This window comes from Mustelus asterias, chromosome 18 (assembly GCF_964213995.1).
Source record: "Mustelus asterias chromosome 18, sMusAst1.hap1.1, whole genome shotgun sequence".
In the NCBI taxonomy this organism is placed as follows: domain Eukaryota; kingdom Metazoa; phylum Chordata; class Chondrichthyes; order Carcharhiniformes; family Triakidae; genus Mustelus; species Mustelus asterias.
Window position 1 is genome coordinate 4703783 of NC_135818.1, and position 21027 is coordinate 4724809.

The following is a 21027-nucleotide window of genomic DNA, read 5'->3' on the forward strand; positions in this document are numbered from 1 at the left end:
TCTGTGATGCTGTTGGAGCCGCACTCACCCGGACAAGTCTAATTTCAGGCCTACTCTAGGTCATGAAAGGGTAAATTGGGTGAATATTTTTGTTTTCTCAAGCTAAAATACCTGCAGCTTTATGTTGACAATTCTCCATTTAGCTTTGATCCTCATACCAGAGGAACATTCAAATACTCATTCCGCCAGAGCCACTCAGTCCCTGACCTCATTACAGACTTGGTTCAAACATGAATGGAAGAGCTGAACTCAAGAAGTGAGAGTAACTGCCCTTTAAATCAAGGCAGCTTTTGCGTGGCATCAGGGAGTCCAAGCAAAACTTGAGTCAATCACGGGGCAACCTCTCCGCTGTATGGCATCATACCAAGCTCAAAGAAAGATGGGTATAGTGGTTGGAGGTTAATCATTTCCAGTTCCAGGAGTTCCTCAGGGTAGTGTCCTCAACCCTATCATCTTTAGCTACTTCATCAATGACCTTTCTTCCATCATAAGGTTAGAGTGGGGATGTTGGCTGATGTTTGCATATATGTTCATGATTCCTCAGATAATGAAGCGGTCCATGTCCAAACTTAACAAGACCTGGATAATATCTAGGCTTGGGCTGGCAAAAGGCAAGTAACATTAGGACCACACATGTGCCAAGACTTCTCCAACAAGAAAATTTAACCATCTCCCCATGACATCCAATGGCGTAGCCATTGCTGAACGCCCACTACCAACATCCCGGGGGTCATCATTGATCAGAATGGTATAGCCATATAAATACTGTGGCTACAAGAGCAAGTCAGAAGTTGGGAATTCTGCAGCACATAACTCACCTCCTGACTCTCCAAAGCCTGTCCACCACCTATAAGGCAAAAGTCAGGAGTGTGATGGAATACTCCCCAATTGCCTGGATGAGTGCAGTTCCAATAATATTCAAGAAGCTCAACACCATCCAAGAGAGAGCAGCCTGCTTGAAAGGCACTCCATCCACCACCTTCAACACTCACCCCCTCCACCACCAACTCACAGTGGCAGCCGTGTACCATCTACAAGATGCACTGCAGCGACTCACCAAGGCTCCTTAAGACAGCACCTTCTAAACCCACGACCACTATCATCTAAAAGGATAAGGGCAGCAGACACATGAGAACACCACCATCTGAAGGTTCCCCTCCAAGCCACTCACCGTCCTGACTTGGAACTGCCATTCTTTCACTGTCACCAGGTTCAAATCCTGCAACTCCCTTCCAAACAGCACTATGGTGTACCTACACCACATGGACTGCAGCGGTTCAAGAAGGCAGCTCACCGCCATCTTCTCGAAGCCAGTTAAGGATGAGCAATAAATGCTGGTTTCGCCAGTGATGTCCACATCCCATGAACGAATAACAAAGGTTAATTTTTTTTGTTGGTAACAACTATAAATTTGGATCTGTGCTCAACTCAAGTGGAAAATTTGACAAACCTTGTTTAAATCTTGTAATGTTTTTCACCTTTGTTATCTTCTATTGATCACATCAGTACATTCTGCAAATATCGTGAACATTACCTGAGAATGCCTGTGTCCCTATTGTCCATTTTCTTTGTGTCTTCTGAACTTTGAAGAACAGATTTTGTTTGACAAGTTTCCTACTTGTCGGACAGTATTTCCATTAGGCCGTGATTATTTCTGCTATTTTTTTTATCTATTTGGACCCACATTTTGACATTAACATTCTACTTTAATGAATCTTTTTCTTTTGGTACAGGTACAGTGGACCCTTGTTAGAAGAAGAAGCGCTTTTGAAAGCAGTTGAGGCTGGGCCATCCTCTTTAGAATTTACTGAACTTTGTGTGTGGTTATCATCACAGATTAAAACATTGTGTAATTTGGAAGAAAGTATAAATGCCACTGCCAGTAAGTACAGTCTGGTCTCAGAACATCTATTGTTTAAACACTGTGCTTGCTCTTGTTCCACTCCTGTAAGAAAGAAAATTATCAAGAGACCAAATATGCTTGTTCCACGGCCCTGAACGTTTTTCTAAAATATATTTCTGAGAAGTGTTTAGCTTGAAGTTTGCCTCCTTGTGCCGATGAGAAAATAATTTAACCTCATTATATGTGAAAGCATAGGTAAAGACCTGTATCATCATGATGGGTGGCACGGTGGCACAGTAGTTAGCACTGCTGCCTCACAATGCCAGGGACCCAGGTTTGATTTCTGGCTTGGGTCACTCTGTGCGGACTCTGCACGTTCATAGAATCCTACAGTGCAGAAAGAGGCCGTTCGGCCCATCGAGACTGCACCAACCAGAATCCCACCCAGGCCCTATCCATATATCCTTACATATTTACCCACTAACCCCTCTAACCTATGCATCCCGGGACACTAAGGGGCAATTTAGAATGGCCAATCAACCTAACCTGCACATCTTTGGACTGTGGGAGGAAACCGGAGCACCCGGAGGAAACCCACACAGACACAGGGAGAATGTGCAAACTCCACACAGACAGCGACCCGAGCCGGGATTCGAACCCAGGTCCCTGGAGCTGTAAAGCAGCAGTGCTAACCACTGTGCTACCGTGCCGCCCACGTTCTCCCCATGTCTGCGAGGGTTTCCTCCATACGCTCCTGCTGATAAGAAAATAATGTAATCTGATTATATATGAAAGCATAGGTAAAAACCTGTATCATAATGGTTTAATTATACTGGTAAAATTATAATTGGGAAGTTCAAATAATATTTGAGCCAAATGATATCACATGCTGAATAAAAGAAAGTTCTAGAAATCGCGCTTAAGGAAGATGACTTGATCAATGTATCCCTCCAGTTGTTACATCCAGGAGCATTGGTTCGGCGAAAACAGCTTAAATTCATTGCTACAGGAAGCAAAGTATCCTGTCAATTTGCTACTTTTGGTAGAATCCCTTTTATGGATGTGGTGTGGAGATAGAACAGATGTGTAATTAGATACATGGAAAATGTGGATGAGGAATATCGCAGATGTACTCACCGGGCATAGTATCCAACTTTTAAAAAAATAATAATTCAGAAAATGAGGCTAAAGATGGACAAATCTTTAATGATTTCCACAAGGGAGTGTCTATGGGCATTATTTATACAGACTTTCAGAAGGTCTGTAAGAGGTTGTTACAGAAATGGGCGCACGTGGAATGTATGACAACGTATTGATGTGAGGGAGGAACTGGTTAGGAGACAACAGCCGGCCTAATGGATCTGTACTCAGATTGGCAGGCAGGCTCCCACGGTGATCTGTACTGGGGCTCTGTTTTCATTGCATTTTCAAACCACTGATAGACAGCGGCATATCCAAGTTTGCTGATGGCACCAAGTCAGGGGGCAGAGTAAGTCGTGTAGATGGGAGGCACAGAAAGTTGCATGGGGACATTGAGTGGGTGGAAGTATAACCAGTGTGAGGAAAACTAGCAGAAATCGGGAACACTTGCACACACCCCACAGAGAGCCAATTGAATATTTCTGAACTGACATGGATAGATCAGGTGAGGATTACAGAACTAAGGCTAATAGATGAAGTTAAGATAAAATCAGCTGTGATTTGATTGAATGGCAATGCAGTCTCTAAGGGCTGAATTACCTGTTGGCGTATTTCTCATTTTCAGTTTGATTTGATACAGTTTAATATCAATAAGGGTATAGTTCCATTAAGTTGGGGGTACAGTTCTGTTAGTGTATATCCTTGCAATTCTATGAATGCAGCCAGTGAATTTGTTATTCTGCAATTATATTCATGCATCTTCGAGAATATTCACCAATTTTGTTGATAAATTTGTTTATAAACTTGAGAAATAGGATCCGGCGTATGGCACACGGTTCCTTGAGCTTACTCTTGTCATTTATGAGATCATCGCTGACCCTTTGTTTTACAAGTTCTAATTTGCTCTCATGGATGGCACAGTGGTTAGCACTGCTGCTTCACAGCACCAGGGACCCAGGTTTAACTCCAGCCTTGGGTGACTGTGTGCAGTTTGCACATTGTCCCTGTGTCTGCGTGGGTTTCCTCCGGGTGCTACGGTTTCCTCCCACTGTCCAAAGATGTGCGGGTTAGATGGATTGGCCATGCTAAATTGTCCCTTAGTGTCAGGGGGACGAACAGGGTAAATACATGGGGTTAAGGGGATAGGGCCTGGGTGGGGCTGTGGTTGATGCAGACGTGATGGACCGAATGGTCTCCTTTCGCACTGTAGGGATTCTATGATAAAATGGATATTAAATAACTTCACAATTTAATCTATCCTTTTACTGGCATTCATGACTATACTTAGGAATATGCAAATTAGGAGCAGGAGTAGGCCACTTGGCCCCTTGAGCCTGCTCCGCCATTCAGTAAGATCGTAGCTGATGTGAGTGTAATTTTAGCCCCACATTCCTGCTTCACATACGCATCCCAATGTTCATGTCGTTAGTAATCACATCATGGCAAGGACCACCCCACCTGTCCTCTGATTGTGTCAATCACAAAAGTGCCCACGTAAAAATGCACAAAGATGATAAACAGTTGGAGGCAAAAATCTCTACATATGTTTTCCCTTTTTGAATTGTGTTCACTATGCACCATGTGATCTTATGGTCTTTAGCGAGATGATCTGACCTGTTTGATATTGCCAACAGCAAATGCTGATTGCTTGTAATCAATTAATAAGAGTTCCTATGTTATCTGCACTCTATGTACAGTATGCTTTGTATAGCACAGAAGGAACAATACTTTTCACTGTCTACTAATACATGTGACAATAATACAAGAGCAGGGATGGACTGCTAAGGTTGTATAAGGCTCTGGTCAGACCCCATTTGCAGTATTGTGAACAATTTTGGGCCCCATATCTAAGGGAGGATGTGCTGGCCTTGGAAGGGATCCAGAGGAGGTTCACAAGAATGATCCCTGGAATGAAGGCTTTGTCATATGAGGAGTGGTTGAGGAGTCTGGGTCTATACTCAATGGAGTTTAGAAGGACGAGGGGGGATCTAATTGACATTTACAGAATACTGAGAGGCCTGGATAGAGTGAATGTGGAGAGGATGTTTCCACTAGTGAGAGAGGCTAGAACTCGAGGGCACAGCCTCAGAGTGAAGGGACGCTTCTTTAAAATTGAGATGAGGAGGAATTTCTTCAGCCAGAGGTTGGTGAATCTGTGGAACTCATTGCCACAGAAAGCTGTGGAGGCCAGGTCATTGAGTGTCTTTAAGACAGAGATAGATAGGTTCTTGATTAATAAGGGGTTAAGGGGAGAAGGCAGGAGAATGGGGATGAGATTCATATCAGCCATGATTGAATGGCGGAGCAGACTCGATGGGCCAAATGGCCTAATTCTGCTCCTATATCTTATGGTCTTAATAAATGAAATCAAAATCAAGGTGCTAAGCTTCGAAATTAAGGTTGAATTATTGAGCTTTCAAGCAGTATTGGTTACTGTGACAAATTCAACAAGCAGGGAAAGGGGGTTATGATTTTAAACTAGAAAAGGAACGAATTTGAGTCCCCCAAAGCCAGGACTATCTTGTTGACGTGCAGCCTTACCTACTTTTGTAAATGAACAAGGTAGAATAGTGGAAGAGTGAGCAGTAAAATTTAAAATTATCGCCATGATGATCCTGGCCAGGGTGTGACTGCCGGCTACACAATCATCGAGATGCACATGTGAAATATGATCATGAACGCCAGAAAAAGGATGGATGAAAATGGGAAATAGAAGCAGGAGTAGGTCACCTTCAAGCCTGCCTCGCCGTTCAATGTGATCATGGCTGATCTCTGCTGTCCTCAACTCCTTTTGTGTCACTTCCTGTTGTGGGAAATTCTTCTAGGTGGCCTGATTAATTTAAAGATCTTTTCATTAAACATTTCATTTCACAAAGGCTAAAAAAAATATTCAGTTCAATGAAATTCTTCAATTAAACTAGTTTTGATTAAAACATTGAAATGTTAGAATCAAAAACATTACAAATTAAAAATATTCCAACAAACATACAATTAGGACGAGACAAATTTATTTTGGCTGAAAGGAAGATCTCTGATTTCACCTACACAGCAAATGAGCTATGAGGCATTCTCAAAAGATCTTAGATTTCATGCCAAAAAGCAGAATGGTTATACTTTTTCTTATCAGATTATACAGCCCAGCACTTAATTAAATGCAATTTAATTCACTGTTCTGTCAATCTAATGGTATGTCCTTCAATCAATTATAGTTTGACACTTTCAAATATTGATTTGTCGTTCGTTTGTCCGTTTTACAGACGTTCTTTCCCAAAAATGGCTTCTTATGATTCAGCATTTCTCTAACCAGTTTAAACCAGCTCTAATACCAAATATCATTTGGTATTATCCCCCAGCCTGGATGTGTATGGGTAATTTACTTTGTTGCATACTTTGTGCCTGACTTGTGCTGGTATCTTTCATGAAGTCTCACAAACTTGCTGTGTTTACCCCAGTCCAACGCCGGCATCTCCACATCTTTCATTTTACTGGCATGTTACAAATTCATTTCTTAGAGACATTATTAATATGTTACTTAAATATTTTGTATTATTCTCAAGCCACATATTAAAACATTAGCTGCTAATTATCTTCATGCTGGGTATTTAGAATTGATCAAAATTCTCAACTACACTTCCCCATAGCCCTCTCTCTACTTCACGATCTATCAAATATTTATCCACCTCCACTTTTAATACCTCTAATGATCCAGCCTCCACCACTCTTTAGGGCGGAGAATTCCAGAGATTCACCTACCTCTGTGAGAAGAAATTTCTACACAACTCAGTTTGAAATAACCGATCATTTATCTTGTAGCTTTGTCCCCTTGTTCAAGACTCTCCCACTTGTGAAAACATCTCACCATCTACCCTTCCAGCCCCCTCAGGATCGTATATGTTTGATTAAGGTCAACCCTCACTCTTCTAAATTCCAAGGAATATAGGCCCAGACTACTTACTCTCTCTTGATGGGACAACCTACTCATTCCAGGAATTAGCCCGGCGAATCTCCTTTGGACTGCCTCCAATGTTACTATATCCTTTTTTAGGTAAGGGGACCGAAACTGTGCACACTATTCCAGTGAGACCTCACCAACACTCTGTACAATTGCAACAAAACCTCCCTATTTTTAAACTTTGCAAGAAAGGCCAAAATGTCGTTTGCTTTCTTAACTACTTGTTGGACCTGCCTGCTAGCTTTTTGTGATTCATGCACTAGAACACCCAAATCCCTCTGTACTTAAGTGGATTTTAAATAACTTCACACAATTTAATGAGAGCAAATTAATAAGAATCTGTGAAATAAAGGGTCGGTGATGATCTTATTAAACGACAGAACAAGCTTGAGGAGCTGTATGGACACCAGCTCCTATTTCTGATTGCCAGTTCTCTGCAGTAGGAGGATGTTATGATTTTTTTTTGATTGGAGTTAGATGGAGACAAAGGCTTTTCCCCTTTATTTGATGGCATTAATTGACACAGTTTTCTTTTTGTATTCAACTTAAATGCCTATAGCACCGGGTTAATTGTTGATTGGAGGAATTTATGTTAGTGTTGTACATGATATTTATCCCATTTTAATTTGAGAATTGTTTGGATTTTAGTCCTGGCGATTGGATCAGTTAGTGAAATGTGATAGCCAGATTTAGCGACATATATTGGAATCAGAGCCGATTGTCTTTTATGCAGCTGCTGTTTCTGAGAGTTTTGTTTGCTATGTGGTGCTTTAGCATTGAGAGGGAAATGTGTCCTAGGACATTCCATTTTCTTGGATAGATTTGACTTCTTGACAAGTATTAAAGGAAAGAAATGATTCATACACTTCTAATTTACTAATATTTTAATTCTACTGACTTGCTATTTAAGGTGCCGATGATGTTGAAAGCTTTCTGTTGGAGATTAATGGCTTCCTAAAAGAGATGTCTTGCCCCTATTCAACACTTCTCACTGGGGATTTTGAAGAGAGACTAAAAAAGAAAGAAGATTGCTTAAAACTTCTGTGTAAGTTAAATTGTCTGCCAGCGAGGTAGAATTTTTATTGTTGATATTTTCCATGCATTTGTTGCAGGGATTGCTGCTGGAACCTTTATCATAGAATCCCTACAGTGCAGAAGGAGACCATTTGGCCCATCAAATCTGCACCGGCCCCAATCCCACCCAGGCCCTATCCCCATAACCCCATGCATTTACCCTACTTAGTCCCCCTGACATTAAGGGGCAATTCATCATGGCCAATCCATCTAGCCTTTACATCTTTGGACTGTGAGAGGAAATTGGAAACCCACGCAGACATGGGGAGAATGTGCAAACTCCACACAGACAGTGACCCGAGGCTGGTATCGATCCTGGGTCCCTGGCACTGTGAGGCAACAGTGCTAAGCACTGTGCCTTCATTTTTATTTTACTTAATAGGATTGCTTATAACATATCGCAAAGACATAGAAAAATGGAAGCAGAAAATTTATGCCACAAAAAATGGATCTACTAGTAATATTACTGTTTGGCACTGTGGCCCTTCTATCACTGAGTGTTTTGAGAGCGTGCCTGACTCACTATAATTCACCACAAGGTGTCCCCAAAATCCCTTGTTACAAGAATTCACTGATTGTTTTTCAGGAGCTTTGAGGACTCTTTGTCATCAGCAGCCACACGGCACTTTTTCAGAGTTGCTGTTCTTCACTGTTTGCCTAAATATCAACCTAGAAAATTGATGCGCCGGGTAGCGCCAGCTGGCCCATCAAACCTGCCCCACAGAGAGCAGTGAACGCTGGCGGGTTGCTCGACTGTAGAGGCAGCAGACCTAGGATTGATCATTTCCTTCTCACCATTCAAGCTCTTCTGTAAGAGTCACTAGATAGCCTTGGGGATCGGAAATCTCTTTTGTTTTTCCCTTTTTTCCCCATTTTCTGGCTTTCTCTCTCTAGCAGGGAGAGATGATCTGTTGTCAGCTAATTCCATATTCTCAACTTGCGCTCAGGACGCAGACCAGCTGCGAAACTCTGCCAAGCAGACGAGACAAAGGAACTACACCATCTACATGCACACCAAAAACAGGAAACTTGAGAAACTCGGCATCACCACCAGCAGCAACCAAGCCTTCCCCGGTACCACAGTAGAAAACAGTACCACTGCAGGGAAGTCCATTGTCAACTTGTTGGACTACACACTTCAACCAGATGAAATCGAAGTTCTCAGCCGAGGGCTCAATTTTTGCCCCACCACCAAAATAGATCCCATCAGTCTCGCAGCAGACTCCGAGGAATTCATCAGGCGAATGAGGCTGCGGGAGTTCTTCCACAAACCCCCAAGAGGCCAACAGCGAACACAATGAGACAGTCAATGAACCGGAACTTTCGACAGAGAGATCCGCAGTGCAACCGAAGAGGAAAGAGTTGAATTGGACTCCTCCGGAAGGCCGCTGCCCTCGACTTGACACGTATGCCCAAGCCATCAGGAGGTGCGTCAACACCAAATTCATCAGCCGCACTCAAGACAGCCCCGAACATCACCCAAGCACAACGCAATGCCATCCACGCTCTCAAGACCAACCGCAACATTGTCATCAAACCAGTAGACGAAGGAGGGGCCATCGTCATACTGAATAGAACGGATTACTGCAAAGAAGTGTACCGACAACTGAACGAGGAACACTACAGATAGTTACCCACAGATCCGACCAAAGAACACACCCGTCAACTCAACACTCTGATCAAGACCTTTGATCCGGACCTTCAGAGCACCCTCCGTGCTCTCATCCCATGTACTCCCCGCGTTGGAGATCTCTACTGCCTCCCGAAGATACACAAGGCAAACACACCCGGCCGTCCCATCGTATCGGGCAATGGGACCCTGTGCGAGAACCTCTCCGGCTATGTCGAGGGCATTCTGAAACCCATTGTACAAAGAACCCCCAGCTTTTGTCGCGACACTACGGACTTCCTACAGAAACTCGGCACACATGGAGCAGTTGAACCAGGAGCACTCCTCGTCACAATGGATGTCTCGGCATTCTACACCAGCATCCCCCACGATGATGGCATTGCTGCAACGGCCTCAGTACTCAACGCCGACAACTGCCAGTTTCCAGATGCAATTTTACAACTCATCCGCTTCATCCTGGACCACAATGTCTTCACCTTCAACAACCAGTTCTTCATCCAGACACGCGGAACAGCCATGGGGACCAAATTTGCACCTCAGTATGCCAACATCTTCATGCACAGGTTCGAACAAGACTGCTTCACCGCACAGGAACTTCAACTGATGCTATGCACTAGATACATCGATGACATTTTCTTCCTTTGAACTCATGGTGAACAATCACTGAAACAACTCTATGATGACATCAACAAGTTCCATCCCACCATCAGACTCACCATGGACTACTCTCCGGAATCGTTTGCATTCTTGGACACACGCATCTCCATCAAGGATGGTCACCTCAGCACCTCACCGTACCGCAAGCCCACGGATAACCTCACAATGCTCCACTTCTCCAGCTTCCACCCTAAACACGTTAAAGAAGCCATCCTCTACGGACAAGCCCTCCGTATACACAGGATCTGCTCGGATGAGGAGGATCGCAACAGACACCTCCAGACGCTGAAGGATGCCCTCATAAGAACAGGATATGGCGCTCGACTCATCGATCGATAGTTCTGGCGCGCCACAGCGAAAAACCGCACCGACCTCCTCAGAAGACAAACACGGGTGGACAGAGTACCCTTCGTCGTCCAGTACTTCCCCGGAGCAGAGAAGCTAAGGCTTCTCCTCCAGAGCCTTCAACATGTCATTGATGAAGACGAACATCTCGCCAAGGCCATCCCCACACCCCCACTTCTTGCCTTCAAACAACCACACAACCTCAAACAGACCATTGTCCGCAGCAAACTACCCAGCCTTCAGGAGAACAGTGACCACGACACCACACAACCCCTGCCACAGCAACCTTTGCAAGACGTGCCGGATCATCGACACGGATGCCATCACCTCACGTGAGAACACCATCTACCAGGTACACGGTACCTACTCTTGCAACTCGGCCAACGTTGTCTACCTGATATGCTGCAGGAAAGGATGTCCCAAGGCATGGTACATTGGGGAAACCATGTAGATGCTACGACAACGGATGAATGAACACCACGTGACACTCACCAGGCAAGACTGTTCTATTCCTGTTGGGGAGCACTTCAGCGGTCACGGGCATTCAGTCTCTGATCTTCGGGTAAGCGTTCTCCAAGGCGGCCTTCACGACCCACGACAGCGCAGAGTAGCTGAGCAGAAACTGATAACCAAGTTCCGCACACACGAGGACGGCCTAAACCGGGATCTTGGGTTCATGTCACACTATCAGAAACCCCCACAGCTTGCCTCCTGGACTTGCAGAATCTCACTGCTGTCCTGTCTGGAGACAATACACATTTCTTTAACCTGTGCCTAATGCTCTCTCCACTCACATTGTCTGTATCTTTAAGACTTGATTAACTGTAAAGATTCGCATTCTAATCAGTATTCTGTAACTTGATTTTGTGTCTCTGTGTGCCTTGTTTGGGAGCAGATATCCACTCCATCTGACGAAGGAGCAGGGCTCCGAAAGCTAATGGCATTTGCTGCCAAATAAACCTGTTGGACTTTAACCTGGTGTTGTTAAAACTCTTACTGTGTCAGCTAACTCAGCAGCAAAGTAAATCAGACTTGGGCCCCTTCGGGGGATTTATAGTTTTTAAAGTTTATTTATTAGTGTCACAAGCTGGGATGTTGTTCCCAGCACCCACATACCTGTGAACCTGTTTTTTTTTAAAGTTTCTCTGTTTTCCTCTTATATTTTGTCAATGAAGCCCACTCCCACTTCTGACCCCATTGCTGCTAAACTGTTAACAGCCCCTGTGCTAGCTAACGTCATAATGGTATCCCCCTTTTGTTGTTCCGTCGCCTTTTATAAAGTGCTGCCATATCCCCCTTCTCCGATTGAAATCGATAATATTTTTGTTTCGTTAGGCAGGGGCATTAATGGTCACTAAACCATGAAGGGTAGCTGAAGTTAAGATGCAGGACAGCCATGATCTAACAGAACAGTATAACAGACTGAAAGAAGCTTGCTGTTTCCTGATGTTCCTTTGAGATATCCTAAAACTGGGAAAGGGGCTATATCAAAGAGTTAAAAAAACAATTAGTTCTAAATAAACCTTAGAATTGCTTTATTAAAATCATTTTAGCATAAAACTGGACGTTTTTAAAGTGTTTGCAATGTTACCATTGAAGAATGCCATGCAGTGCAGGAAGAGACTTATTGAATCTGCACCAACTCCAAAAGAACATCTCACCCGTGCACCCCCCTTATCCCCGTAACCCCATGTGTTCAACATGGCTAATCCCCCTAACCTACACATCTTTGGCCACTAAGGGACAATTTAGCATGGCCAATCCACCTAACCTGCACACCTTTGGACTGTGGGAGGAAACCGGAGCACCCGGAGGAAACCCACGCAGGCACGAGGAGAACAAGCAAATATTCTCTGCTAAAAATTGACCTTTTGCAGAGGGTGTGGGGAATATAGTTGTAAGGATGAACAAAACTTTGCTTTCTTTCTCAGCGAGAGATAAGATTTCTTTAGAGCCTTTCATCTCTTGTAGCAAAATTAACCTGCTTCGTTGAAGGTCATTTGTTACGTGAATGAATGTATAAAATAAATTAGCCAAATTTCTAATCCAAAGGAAATTGACAGCTGTCTGCGTTTGCCAATGCATTCTTAAGTCTTAAATATTATCTTTAGATATATTTAAAATTTACAAAAAGAAACCTCTGCTTTTATCTCTTTGTATCTATTTGTTTTCAGTATACCTATCATCGGAGCTTCAGACAGCAAGAATCCTGCACTCCAAATCTCCTCCAGTGTCCAAAGTCGAAGACAAAGAAGAAGTTCGGCAGGAAATTAAATCTATCTGTGCAACATTGAATTTGCCCTGCCCTGTATCTGGTGTTGCTGATGCACATTTATTAAAGATTATAGAGGAAAAGGTTGGTTCTACAGTTTGTTGTTGTTCTTAAACCCTGATGTGTATTTGCTCGATTGGACCAATCTCTAAATATTTCTTGTTCTGCAGGTGAAAAATGTTACTTCCAAAATTCCCAAAAGCCATGTGGGAGAACCGTTATTGAAACTAACACTAACGCCTGACCACTGGGTAAGAGACTACTTTGAGAAATAAGGAAACCCTTCACGTAGAATCATCTACTTTGAATTGCTGTTACGAGGGTAAACTTTGCTGCTTAGAAACAAATTACTTGTTTGGGTTGATTGGGAGAGGCTGTTCGGGGGTAAGTCCACGTCTGGCATGTGGGAGTCTTTAAAGGAACAGTTGATAAGGCTGCAGGATAGGCATGTGGCTGTAAAAAGGAAGGATAGGAAAGGTAGGATTCGAGAGCCGTGGATAACCAGGGAAATTGAGGATCTGATCAAAAAGAAAAGAGAGGCGTACGTTAGGTCCAGGCAACTGAAAACAGATGGAGCTCTGGAGGAATACAGAGAGAGTAGGAAAGAACTCAAACGGGGAGTTGGAAGGGCAAAAGGAGGTCACGAAATGTTCTTGGCAGACAGAATTAAGGAGAATCCTAAGGCATTTTATCCATATGTTAGGAACAAAAGAGTTGTCAGGGAAAAAGTCGGACCTCTCGGGGACAAAGGAGGGGAATTATGCTTAGAACCCAAGGGAATAGGGGAGATCCTAAATGAATACTTTGCATCGGTATTCACAAAGGAGAAGGACTTGTTGACTGTGAGTGTCTCAGAGGGAGGTGTTGACCCGTTAGAGAGAATCTCCATGACAAGGGAGGAAGTGTTAGGTTTTTTAGGTAACATTAAAACTGACAAATCCCCAGGGCCTGATGGCATCTATCCTAGACTGCACAGGGAGACAAGAGATGTAATTGCTGGGCCTCTGACGGAAATCTTTGTCTCTTCATTGGACACAGGTGAGGCCCCTGAGGATTGGAGGATAGCGAATGTGGTACCGTTATTTAAGAAGGGTAGCAGGGATAACCCAGGTAATTATAGGCCAGTGAGCTTGACATCCGTGGTAGGGAAGTTGTTGGAGAGGATACTTAGAGACAGGATGTATGCGCATTTAGAACAATCTCATTCGTGACAGACAGCATGGTTTTGTAAGAGGGAGGTCGTGCCTTACAAATTTGGTGGAGTGTTTTGAGGAAGTGACAAAAACGGTTGACGAAGGAAGGGCCGTGGATGTCGTCTATATGGATTTCAGTAAGGCATTTGACAAAGTCCCTCATGGCAGGTTGGTTAAGAAGGTTAAGGCTCATGGGATACAAGGAGAGGTGGCTAAATGGGTAGAGAACTGGCTTGACCACAGGAGACAGAGGGTAGCAGTCGAAGGGTCTTTTTCCGGCTGGAGGCCTGTGACCAGTGGTGTTCCGCAGGGCTCTGTACTGGGACCTCTGCTATTTGTGATATATATAAATGATTTGGAAGGTGGTGAAGAAGGCATATGGTATGCTTGCCTTTATAGGACGGGGTATAGAGTATAAAAGCTGGAGTCTGATGTTGCAGCTGTATAGAACGCTGGTTAGGCCACATTTGGAGTACTGCATCCAGTTCTAGTCGCCGCACTACCAGAAGGACGTGGAGGCTTTAGAGCGAGTGCAGAGAAGGTTTACCAGGATGTTGCCTGGTATGGAGGGTCTTGACTATGAGGAGAGATTGGGTAAACTGGGCTTGTTCTCCCTGGAAAGACGGAGAATGAGGGGAGACCTAATAGAGGTGTACAAAATTATGAAGGGTATAGATAGGGTGAACAGTGGGAAGCTTTTTCCCAGGTCGGAGGTGACGATCACGAGGGATCACGGGCTCAAGGTGAGAGGGACGAGGTATAACTCAGATATCAGAGGGACGTTTTTTACACAGAGAGTGGTGGGGGCCTGGAATGCGCTGCCAAGTAGGGTGGTGGAGGCAGACACGCTGGCATCGTTTAAGACTTACCTGGATAGTCACATGAGCAGTCTGGGAATGGAGGGATACAAACGAATGGTCTAGTTGGACCAATGAGCGGCACAGGCTTGGAGGGCCAAAGGGCCTGTTTCCTGTGCTGTACTGTTCTTTGTTCTTTGTACTGCGGATGCTGGAATTTGAAACCAAAAGAGAAAACGCTGGAAGATCTCAGCAGGTCTGGCAGCATCTGTAAGGAGAGAAAAGAGCTGACGTTTCGAGTCCAGATGACCCTTAGTCAAAGCTTTGGTCATCTGGACTCGAAGCGTCAGCTCTTTTCTCTCCTTACAGATGCTGCCAGACCTGCTGAGATCTTCCAGCATTTTCTCTTTTGATTAAACTTTGCTGCTATTTTGTATTAATGACCTTTATTGCGGTGTTTGGTGGTGATGCCTCAGGGAGGAATATTGATCTGAACACTAACAGAACAAATTGTCGCCCTTGCATAAAGCATTGGGACTTTTAACATGGAGATAAATCGCAGAAGCACGGCAAGTGCCAGCTGAAGTTACCTGTTGCAGTTTTGACCTTCAGATTAGCAGTGAACTAGGTCTACACTTGAGCCTAACATAATATCTTTTCTATTCAACACCAGGGACCAGTGGAAAAGGGGTATCAGAGTGTGAAGTTTAGTCTCAATGAATGTTGGCCTGAAATTATGTTTGAGGGGTTAAGTCAATATATTAAGTTTAATAAGTTAATGGTTTAGTTTAATGTGTAGGGACAGCTGAAATCTCTAATGTACGGTACCTGTGTGACACTAGAGATGGCGGGAGGCAATGGCCTAGTGGTGTTTTCGCTAGACTGTTAATCCAGAAACCCAGCTAATGTTCTGGAGACCTGGGTTCGAATCCCATCACGGCAGATGGTGGAATTTGAATTCAATAAAAAATATCTGGAATTAAGAATCTACTGATGACCATGAAACCATTGTTGATTGTTGGAAAAACCCATCTTTCCTTTTAGGGAAGGAAATATGCTGTGGTACCTGGTCTGGTCTATATGTGACTCCAGAGCCATAGCAATGTGGTTGACTCTCAACTGCCCTTGGGCAACTAGGGATGGGCAATAAATGCTGGTCAACCAGCGACATCCATGTCCCACGAATGAATAAAAAAATTAGACGAGTATTATCAGTTGAGCTCAAAGTGAACTAATGACCCCCATTTGTTTTTGGTGATCGTGGTGGAGGGGTGAATGCTGGAGAAAAATGCTGTGACTTTCTTTTGACGCTCACCAGACATGGAAACTTAGCCTTGGTTAACCTCTCAACCAAAGACGCACTTCCAAAAATGTGTCACTCTTAGGAATGCACTAATGTGTTTGCCTAAATTTGCACGGAGTAGGAATTGAACTGACAAATTTCTAGCTGTAAGTTGAGAATGTTACCACTGAATGAAACTGACAAAAATGGCACGTCAGTGCATTCAGATATCAGCTGTGGCTTCCTGTAGGTAATAGTGTGTGAATATGTTATGTAAGATCTTTCAGAATGAAGCAACTTGCACTTATAAAGTAGTACCTCATATCTCTTGTGTTACAGATAGCTTCAGTTGCAACAGATTGTGTGAATGTATTGCTGCTGTTACATCAACTTTAAATAGGCTATATTCTGTACAGAATCCTTTGTATTGGTCTGTATTTATTAGTGTGCAGGTTGGTTTAGATACGTGTGCATTCCATTTTTATACCCAATTATAGGAAGCGCATATGAAAGCTGTACTTTTAAATCATGCTTTTCACTTCATCTGTAACATTGCAGGTGGAGTGTGCTTTATCTAATCCTGGAAACCAAACACATGCAAAAACCCACACATTTTTTGAACTCCATCAACCTTTAGCACGGGAAGCCTAGCTGTTTGTCTGCATTGTTTACTTCGTGAATTTTGTGGTGAACGTGTCGATAAAAAACTTATTGCAGGTACCCTTTATTTATTATTCAGTTCTTTCATAGAATCTCTACAGTGCCGAAGAAGGCCACTCGGCCCATCAAGTCTGCACCGATCATAATCCCACCCAGGTCCTATTCCCATAACCCCATATATTTACCCTGCTAGTCCCCCTGGCACTAGGGTTAATTTAGCATGGCCAATCTTTGGAGTGGGAGGAAACCAGAGCACCCGGAGGAAACTCACGCAGACACGGGGAGAACATGCAAACTCCACACAGAAGTGACCCGAACCCGGGTACCTCGCGCTGAGGCAGCAGTGCTTGCCACTGTGCCACCGTTATATCTTACTTTCCTAGCCATTTTATTTACTTTGTACTATAGCCAGCCGAGGCTTAGATTTTGTGATGTAGGTTCATATGCGGTTTCCGAAAACCGAAATGATCTGATTGCAAAATTTAATTGGCCCAAGGATTTCGGATAAAGCATACTCGACCTGTTGGTTAATGACGAAAGCTACCCTTGTTTCATTCAATCTTTTTTCAGTGATGTCAATGTTCAACAAGTGCATTGATGCATTATTGAATCATACAGAAATCTTCCATGTTTGTTCTTAGCTGGGTTAGCTTAAGTATTCCGCAGTTGAGTTCAGCAACTTGGGATCTTGGCCTGACCGCTAACCAGTATTAATGTTGGAGGTTGCAATCTTATTCAGCAGTGGTGCATATGGACAATAATTACTCTTTGTAAACTGTCTAAAATTGAATAAGCAGAGTAACATCTATTTTTTTTATTCATTCATGGGGCATGGGTGTCGCTGGCTTGCCAGCATTTATTGCCATCCCTAGTTGCCCTTGAACTGAGTGGCTTGCTTGGCCATTTCAGAGGGCAGTTGGCAGTCAGCACATGGCTCTGGAGTCGCATGTAGGTCTGCCCAGGTAAGGATGGCAGATTTCCTTCCTTAAAAGACATTAGTGAAACAGATGGTTTTTCCAACAATTGACAATGGTTTCATGGTCATCGGGAGATTCTTAATTCCAGATTTTTTAAAATATTGAATTCAAATTCCACCATCTGTCGTGGTGGGTTTCGAACCCGGGATCCCCAGAACATTAGCTGAGTTTCTGGATTAATAGTCCAGTGATAATACCATTGCCTCCCCTTACTATCGTTTACTGTGTAGGAGTACGGTGGCACTGCCACCCAATGCCACTCTACAAAGTTGCACCTTGCAGTGGAGGAAATTGGGGGCAAAATAGAATTGCAACTGAATTATTTTTAAAAATCTAGTTTTTAATAATCTAGATTTTTTCAATGTTAATTTGAAATCTGTTATTTGCATTAAATGCTTTTGAAAATGTTAGTGATATGGTTGCTTAGATATAAGGAGTTGTATCTCTACTGAACTGGATGTGGAATAAACTTGCTGAAGGTGAAAGACAAGTTGCTGTATTATTCCTCCATCATAAACTGAAATTAAAAAGCTGAACTGGCCTGGACTTTAACTCTGACGGTAAAGAAACTTTCACTGGTCTCTGACATTCACATGAATTAATATCCATATCTTTGTTTTTAAGTTATGCTTAGTTATAAAACTCGTTCCTGTCCTATATCCTTGTACGCTTGTGTCTGTAGATATGACGACTAAACCCTGTGTTTCACTGTTTAAAAAAATATATACTTCTGATTCAACCCTAAGGAAAATTTGCTGAGAGTCACTTTAAAATTTACTTCACACACAGGGTTTGGGGAAACATGCTTCAGCCTCTTTCCAAAATTAAAACAGCTCTGTTTACAGACAGATGGTGAGAAAAATAAAGGAGTTCAGTTTGCCTCTCTCCCCTGTCTGTAACAAGTGTGTCAACACAGATTAGAGAAAGACAAATATAGACGTCAAGATTTTTGTCCTCCGGTCTCTGGACTGGGATTTGAACCCACAACCTTCTGACTCAGAGGTGCGAGTGCTATCCACTGAGCCACAGCTGACACTATAGACAATACAAAATTAGAAAGGGAAAGTTATCCTTTAAAAACCCGCACCCTTTGCCCCAGTGCCTAAATCTAATAATAAAAACCGCAGTATAAAAAATAAAGATGGAGGCAACAATTGCACTGTTGATTATACCAAGTTGGATCAATGTGTTGCTATAGAATTTAGTTTGGAATTGTTATTATTTCAGTTTATTTTGGTGATTTTAGTTGCTGTAGTTAGAATTTGATCTGTGGTTTAGAGTAGTGCAATCTAGGCCATTGTTTTCTGCTGAATCAAACTTCAGTATTGCACCTTAGTTTCAGAATTTAGACCTGTTGCACATACCAATATAGCTCAGAAACCTCTATATTATGACAGACAAACTTGATGGATTTATTAAATTTATTTACACCAGTAAGTAGCTTGTTCGGGGCGGCACGGTAGCACAGTGGTTAGCATTGCTGCTTCACAGTGCCAAGGACCTGGGTTCGATTCCCGGCTTGGGTCACTGTCTGTGTGAAGTTTGCACGTTTTCCCCGTGTCTGCGTGGGTTTCCTCCGGGTGCTCCGGTTTCCTCCCACATTCTGAAAGACGTACTGGTTAGGTGCATTGACCTGAACAGGCGCCGGACTGTGGTGACTAGGGGAATTTCGCAGTAACTTCATTGCAGTGTTAATGTAAGCCTTACTTGTGACTAATAAATAAACTTTAAAAACTTTTCTGAAGTTACTGTCCCAAAGTCATTAATAATGGGTGGAGTGCAAAGTGCCGTTGCTGGACCCAAGAGCGAACCGATCTTTCTATGAAAGAATGACCAGTTCATAATCTCTTAAGTTCTGTGTTTTCATATACAGATCTTGTGAACTGTGGATATAAGACAAGATTTATGTTCATGTGCACAATCCTGTGTCCAACAGTTTATGGGCAGTTTGTTGGTCTTCCCGATGAAACACTTACTTCATGATCAGTTGAATAATGTTCGAATGTGCTGAGGTCAGTTAGGTTTGTACATCTGGTCCATGATTTATAGTTGTCAAACATGTACACTTCTACTGACTGCATATTGTTTGAGAACATTAGCAAGAGAAGGGGAGAAAGATCCAAACAGGAGTTGAGATAGGAACCTTTTTCTGAAGACTTAACAATGCCAATACCTTGTAGCTAAAGCAGCATATGGTGCTTGGCTATTTTCCCTTGTGGTTCTGCCCAAAAAGCCATCAAGAAAGAAAGCCTTCCAAGTACTTCCTACTCTGCAATTGAGGATTTTTTGTGACAAGAGTGTTACAATTTCCGTAGGTGACCACACATGAATCGCGCTGGACTCACTGATTGGACTCTGACTTACTCGCCATATTACAAACATTGTGACTTCTTCCAATGTGATTGTGCCACCTGTTAACTCTTGTTTCTGCTTCTTGCCTGCCCAGCATTGCTTGTTCTCAGAACATGCAAGGTTGTTTCTAACTCCACATCCACTCCTCTCCTCCCAGTACTTCCAGTTCTTCATTGCTTCCAGCATCATTTCCCTGCCTTGTATGTCTTGGACCCAGTCAGTGCCTTATTTCCCTTGGGTCAGATTTTCTGTCCTCCATTTCTGTTGCGGCCCTAGCTTTCATCCATCTTCAGGACTATATTGACCCAAGTCCCCATTGGTACAGCCCTCACCTCTGTTCCCTTATGTCCATGGGACACAGACTTGAAAGGATATGGTGTACAATTGATTCAGCCATCTCCAGCCAGATCTGGCTGGACCCCATAATGCACTAACGGTCCTGCTCTTATTTGCTGAAAATGGCTCTCTGGATTCTTGGAGTAAAAATAACTTCTGGCTTCTTTACTCTATTGCTACACTGCCTTAGGTACCTTTCCTGTGTCTCCTCCAAAAATCGATGTGAGGAACCCATTGTTAGCGGACAACAAATTTATGAAGTTACGTATATAATATGAACTGCACTCAGAACCCCTCCATTAAAGATTAAAAGGGACAGATCCAGACAAGCAGGCAGAAGGCATGCTTTTAAAATGCAGACAAGGTCTAACACACAAAAGGGAGCCAGACAGGGTGGCACTAAAAGAAACTAAAGTAAAGGTACCCCCCTCATCTAATCAAATCAGCACCACTGACCTAATCAAGTGATATCAGGAAGCCTCCATAGAAACACCTAAGGAGAGGATTAACATAACTA

At 43.2% G+C, this 21027-nt stretch overlaps 1 protein-coding gene across 1 annotated transcript in view; it reads left to right on the top strand.

Moving 5' to 3' along the window:
• The first annotated feature begins 1738 nt into the window (after window positions 1-1738).
• fam98b (family with sequence similarity 98 member B) overlaps window positions 1739-21027 on the top strand; it is a 48385-nt gene continuing 29096 nt past the window's right edge. Inside the window, exons 1-4 of the mRNA XM_078233305.1 lie at window positions 1739-1882; window positions 7846-7980; window positions 12816-12997; window positions 13084-13164. Coding sequence (XP_078089431.1) covers window positions 7899-7980; window positions 12816-12997; window positions 13084-13164 — 345 coding nt within the window. The 5' untranslated portion in view covers window positions 1739-1882; window positions 7846-7898. The remainder of the gene's footprint in view (window positions 1883-7845; window positions 7981-12815; window positions 12998-13083; window positions 13165-21027) is intronic.